We start from the raw sequence: 6599 nt of genomic DNA on the forward strand, positions 1-6599 counted from the left end.
TAACTCTCATTTTAAAAATTATAATCTGAGGCTAGTGAGATGGCATAGTGAGGAAAAGCATTTGCTGTGAAAAAAATCTTTTTCAAGACAGGGTTTCTTTGTGTAGCCTTAGCTGTCCTAGAACTCACTATGTAGACCAGGTTGGCCTCAAACTCCCTGAGCCCCACCTGCTTCTGCCTCCCAAGTGCTGGGGAAAAAAGACACCAACACTGCCCTTAAATCTTATTTTTCTGTTTGTTTGTTTGGTTTTTATTTTGTTTTGTAACCCTGGCCATCCTGGAACTCACCACGTAAACCAGGTTGACCTCAAACTCACAAAGATCCTCCTACCTCTGTCTCCCAAGTGATGGGATTAAAGGTGTGTGCCACCACCACTACCTGGCTGCTGTGGAAATCTTGACAACTTCAATTAGATCCCATGAACCCATTAAAGGTGGAAGAAGAGCACCAATTACACAAAGTTGTTCATGAACACCTACACACATCACCAAATACAACAACAATGAAAGATTTATTTGTTTTCATTTTGTATATGTAGGAGCATTTTGTTTACATGTATGACTGTGCACTCTATGTGTTCCTGGTGCTCTCAGAAGCCAGAATAGGACATCAGATCCCCTGGAAACCGAATTACAGATGTTTGTTAGCTAGCTACCATGTGGGTGATGGGACCCAAACCCAGGTCCTCTGCAAGACTAGCAAATGCTCGCTCACTCTCTTTTTTGTTTTTTGTTTTGTTTTGTTTTGATTTTTCAAGACCGGGTTTTTCTGTAGCTTTGGAGCCTGTCTGGAACTAGCTCTTATAGATCAGGCTGGCCCCAAATTCACAGAGATCTGCCTGCCTCCGCCTCCTGAGTGCTGGGATTAAAGGTGTGTACCACCACTGCCTGGCTCTAGCAAATGCTCTTAAACAATGGCCCATCTCTCCCGCATCTTTTTTTTTTTTTTGAGACATTGTGTAGCCCAGGCTGGCCTAGACTATCATCTTCCTACTTCAGCTTTCCAAGGGCTATAATTACAGTCTGTGTCAGTTCACCCAGTGAGAGTGTACTGTTCTGGGTTTCACACAATTTTAGTAGCTATTGGCTTCCTTCCTGGATCTATCATGAATTCTCATATACATTAACTTCAGATGTGGACATCTTAGCACAGAGTAGCCAAGTAAGCTATTCTGCTGCATTAATAAATTAACTTGCACAGGAGACAGTCACTCGTCATTGGCAGTTAATGGCCAAAACAGTACCCAAATCTGTGTTTTCATGGGAAATTTCGCAACATCGACCCTGAAGTTTGCTTACGTAATGATAGTATTTGCTTTGTAACGTCCCTTTTCTTCCCCCATTTCTCCCCTTAGAGTGTTTTCTGACCTTATATTTATTTTGTGTCTTGTGAAATGTCACTAGCACTGTTCTGACCTTCATGGGGTTAGCCAAGTGTCAGGGCTTCCTTCAGCAACTGAGCTACCCTTCGGTAAAGCGACTCCAAAGCCAACCACTTCCAAGACCAGGTTCACATATTTAAGGGGAGCGGGGCACCTTGGCTCCTCTCTATAATACCAGCACTTGGGAAACTCAGACAGACGGATAGACGCGAGTTCGAGGCCACCCTGGTCTACATAGAGAAGCGCGTTCCAGGCCAGTTACAGAAGGTTCACGTGATAATCTCGCGGGGACCGGTTGTGCAAGCAGACGGTTAATTTGTAATACACCTTCCCGAGTAAAGGAAGCCCGCCTCTCGGTACCGGAGGCGTCATTGGGTGGTGCGGCTGTCAATCACGCTGTGTATAAATACAGGCCGCGCGGCGCTCGCACCGGCAGCGTGGTTTGCGTCCTGCGGTCCTACACGTGCTGCGTACCGTCTCCTCGGGTAACCTTTGCCTGCGTGACAAGTAGGCTCCCCTGCAGGTACCGGGACCTTGGGGTCCGCCCGGCCTCCCCCGCGGGCTGCGCGATGGCGGAAGCAGCGCCAGGCGCCAGCGGAGAGGCCATGGCGGCGCTGGTGGCGGCGGAGGGTTCCTTTGGCCCGGCCAGCCGGAGTTTCTCCAACTACCGGCCGTTCGAGCCCCAGAGCTTGGGCTTCAGCCCGAGCTGGCGGCTGACGAGCTTCTCCGGCATGAAGGGCTGAGGCTGCAAGGTCCCCCAGGAGACTCTGCTCAAACTCCTGGAGGGACTGACGCGGCCCGCGCTGCAGCCTCCGCTGCAGCCCCAGCTCGCCTCGCTGGTCGGGGGTCCAGAGGAGACGGCGCAGGAAGGGGGCGTGGGCACCAGGCCGGGCCCCAGCTCAGCCCTTCCCTCGCTGAGCATTGGGATGGACTCCTGCGTCATCCCCCTGAGGCACGGCGGCCTGTCGCTGGTACAGACCACCGACTTCTTTTACCCCTTGGTGGAAGATCCCTACATGATGGGGCGCATAGCCTGTGCCAATGTGCTCAGTGACCTCTACGCCATGGGCATCACAGAGTGTGACAACATGTTGATGTTACTCAGTGTCAGTCAGAGCATGAGCGAGAAGGAGCGCGAGAAGGTAACCCCGCTCATGATCAAAGGCTTTCGCGACGCTGCAGAGGAGGGAGGAACCGCAGTGACCGGTGGACAGACAGTGGTCAACCCTTGGATTATCATCGGTGGGGTTGCCACTGTGGTGTGTCAGCAGAATGAATTCATAATGCCTGATAGTGCAGTGGTAGGAGATGTCCTGGTGTTAACCAAACCCTTAGGAACCCAGGTTGCCGCCAATGCCCACCAATGGCTGGATAATCCTGAGAAGTGGAATAAAATCAAGATGGTGGTTTCCAGAGAAGAAGTAGAGCTGGCCTATCAGGAAGCTATGTTCAATATGGCTACTCTAAACCGGACTGCTGCTGGCTTGATGCACACATTTAATGCCCACGCGGCCACGGATATCACAGGCTTTGGCATTTTAGGACACTCTCAGAACCTCGCAAAACAACAAAAAAATGAAGTGTCCTTCGTCATTCATAATCTGCCAATCATTGCCAAGATGGCTGCCATCAGCAAAGCCAGTGGGCGCTTTGGCCTCCTCCAAGGAACATCGGCTGAAACCTCTGGGGGATTACTGATTTGTCTGCCGAGAGAACAGGCGGCCCGCTTTTGTTCGGAAATCAAATCTTCCAAGTATGGAGAGGGTCACCAAGCATGGATCGTCGGCATTGTGGAGAAGGGAAACCGGACAGCCCGTATCATTGACAAGCCTCGCGTGATTGAGGTTCTACCTCGGGGAGCCACTGCTGCCACCACTGCTGCTGCTCTGGCTCCTGATAATTCCAACGCAGCCGCTGAGCCTAGTTTATGAAATGGAATAGCAGAAGTCATTGGGAAAGCAGAGCCATTCCACACGCTCATGGACTGTTGGCCAGGGTTGACTTTAAGACCTTTGCGAAGGCTGCCTGCATAGTGAGTGCCTCCAGGTGCCATTTCTTGTTCCATCAAAAGCTGCCTGTGTGTACATCCAGGGCCATAAGTAACATCTGGGGGCAGTGTGTGTTCAGCTGTTGGGAGGTTGAGGAGGAGCAGGAAGCCTTTTTCCAAAGAAAGATGAGACTATTCCAGGTTGAACGATTTTTTTCTTTGCACTGAGTTGATTCATTTCTGCACAGGGAGTAAGATTATCACATACAAAAAGAGTAGACTGAAACGTGAAAAGAAATTTGAGTTTGGACCAATATATTGATAAGTCTAAATTGTTAAAACTCTTACTGATTCATTGTCAAATTTGTTTTAATTTTTCTGAGAAACCGCCTCTTTTCCTGTTCTGGGCAAGAGTTGAGCAGCTTGTCCAGCTAGGGAAGGAAGACCGCAGCCCCTGCCTTGGTCTCTGTCAATGATGCCTCTTCCTCTAACTCCTGCTAAGGACTGGAAGAGGCTGAACAAGCCTCAGAGCCAGGTGTTGGTGGTCATTAATACACTAAATCTTATTCTGAAAATTCCCGGAGATTTAGTTAATAAAAAAAATTTATTACAGCTAAATAAATAAAAGGGATTTTGTTGGAAAACTCTTGTGGCTAATGTTTGGTTTTGTGGATCAGCTTTTTTGTTTTGTTTCTGGCAGGCTCTCACACAGGGAGTGGTGGTCCAGGTGTGTGCTACCAAGCCTAGCTGGAATTCTGAGCCTTTTAATCCCTTGATGTTACATTTAGAACCTGCAAAATAGAAAGTGGCTGTTGCCCCTGAGCCAGGGTATTTGGGTTTGCACTGTCTCCCTTTGATGACAGAAGAGGACTTGGAATGGATGTAAAACTCTAGGGATTACAAGGTAGACAGAAAATAGCAAAAGGGGGGGGGGCAGTTTTTTAAAAGCTAGGACGAAGGTGAGGGCAAAACTAGCTTAGCAGAATAGTGGAAGCTATCTGAAAGTTGGGGGATGCTAACGGGGACTAGCTCTGGAAGGATTCAGCAAGGTGGAGGAGGCAAGGAGTTGGCATGAGAAGAGACCCTGGCTAAAAGCTTACATAGAACCATCAGTGTCTACACTTTGCAGGCGCCCCTACCCCCACCCCAGTACTTTGAGGTAGGCAACTGCCTTTTATCTCTGGGAGGAAAAAGGAACACCAGGCACAGCCGCAGGCAACCTGACAGGAAACTCCTAATAGTCTTTCAAATCTCAGCCGAGGGCTTGAAGCCCTGGGTTCCGTCCCTAGCACCAAATAAGCCCAGTGGTGTCGCCAGCACTTAGGAAGTAGAAGCAGAAGTCAAAGCCATCTTTGGTTATATAGTAAGTTGAAGGCTAGCCCGGGCTACATCTAGACACTGTCTCAACACCCCTATACAAAAGAAATCTGAGCCAGGATTTGTTGGCTGCCCAGATGCATGAGAGCTTTAGTTCAGGACCCGGTACTACGGGGGCTGGGTGAGAACAAGAGGAGAAAATAAGTTTTAAACCGCTGGCCAGGTAGTTGAGGTGTAATTCCATGTTACAGTGGTGTGGCTTGGGCAAAGTCCTAGTTTAATCTCTACCACCAGGAAAAATAACCTTGGCCAGGAAGATTAAACCCTTTTAAGCTTAAGAGGGCCCAGGTACCATCCAGTATCCTGACAGTTGAAATACTCTGGAGAAAGCGACCATGTCCAGAAAACAGATGTTTAAATGTAAACATGAGGCTCTTTATAAGTAAAAGCACTACCCTGAAGTTTCCCAATTCATTAAGACTTTTAATGCCCACCCCCACCCCCACCACACACACATCTGACAGCCCAGGCTTGTCTAGGTCATCCTGCTTTGTCCTCCCTAGTACTGGCTCAAACGTTTCTTGTTATGTCTCTTCCGGTCTACTGAGAATGCAACTTTGTTCTTTTTGCGGTTACTTCCTTTGCAGAGACTGCATGCTCGACCAGCACTGAGCTACACTCCCTAGCTACCTCCTGCCTTTGTTTTAGACAAGCTCTTGCTATGTAGCCGGTTCTGGCCTGGAACTTGCTGATCTACAACTCAGAAATTTGCCCGCCTCTGCCTCCCGTGTGCCAGGATTAAATGTATGTGCCACCACATCCGGCTCATTCTTTTTTTTCTTTTATTTTATTTTTATGTACATGAGTGTTTTGCCTGCATATATGTGTGAATCACACATGTACGGTGCCCCCCAGAGGCTAGAAGAGGGCTTTGAATCCCCTGAAACTGGAGTTACAGATAGTTGTGGGTGCTGGGGATGGAACTTGGGCCCCTACAAGAGCAACCAGTGCTATTAATCAATGAGCTATTAATCTCTGTCCCCTCGTTCTTTACCGTGGCTGGGGTTTTTTGTTTGTTTGGTTGGTTGGTTTTTGTTTGTTTGTTTTTAAGACAGGGTCTCAATGTGTAGCCCTGACTGTCTTGGAACTCATTTCCTAGACCAGGTTGGCCTTGAACTCAGATATCTGCCTGCCTGTGCCTCCCAAGTACTGGTTTGCCCCACCACTACCCGGTTTATACTAATTTTTAAATACAAGTAATCAAGGATCACCAGACATTTGAGGCAAACTTCCAACTTGGAAAAAAAAATTAAGGGAAAGACAATTTGGAGAGAAATGGGGGAAAGAAGAAAAATACAAAAGGATGGTTTGTAAGAGACAAAATGCTTAGGATCTAGAGACCTGGACACGCAGTGCAGCAAGAGACACACAAGTGGACATGGCTAGCAGAAAACAGAATTCCAGAAGAGGTGTGTAATAGACACGTGTAATCGACGTGTATTACACATGTAATAGACAAGGGAGATATGTGTAAATCAGGTGACCCAGGAATGCCGGTAAGAAGGCAGGTGAAAAATATAATGCAAGTGTCCTTGAACTTAAAAAGCAGCAAGTAGGGGCTGAAGGCTGCTCACCAGCTAAGAGCATTGGCTGCACTTCCAGAGGACCTAGGTACCATTCTCAGCACCCACATGGTGGCTCACAACGTCCGTCACTCCAGTTTCAGGAGGTCTGATGCCTTCTGAACCCAAGGGCACCAGGCATATATGTATATGAATACTTAGTATTTGGGCATCTGACTGGCCTGCCCTTGGGGTTCTGACAGGATACGCCCTCCGCTGCAGCCACTAAGGTCACCTATGACATTCCCTATGTTCCTTTCTACAACGTTGGCCTTGCTCACCTTCCACCTCT

The 6599-nt window shown here is 48.3% G+C and overlaps 1 protein-coding gene across 1 annotated transcript; it reads left to right on the forward strand.

Annotated features, from left to right (window-relative positions):
• Positions 1 to 1813: 1813 nt before the first annotated feature.
• On the forward strand, positions 1814 to 4012 carry Sephs2 (selenophosphate synthetase 2). The gene has a single exon (XM_048454994.3). It carries the CDS (start codon positions 1951 to 1953, stop codon positions 3310 to 3312), a length of 1362 nt encoding a protein of 453 aa, XP_048310951.3. The 5' UTR covers positions 1814 to 1950; the 3' UTR covers positions 3313 to 4012.
• The last annotated feature ends 2587 nt before the right edge of the window (positions 4013 to 6599 follow it).

This window comes from Myodes glareolus, chromosome 7 (assembly GCF_982192425.1).
Source record: "Myodes glareolus chromosome 7, mMyoGla1.1, whole genome shotgun sequence".
NCBI classification, from domain to species: domain Eukaryota; kingdom Metazoa; phylum Chordata; class Mammalia; order Rodentia; family Cricetidae; genus Myodes; species Myodes glareolus.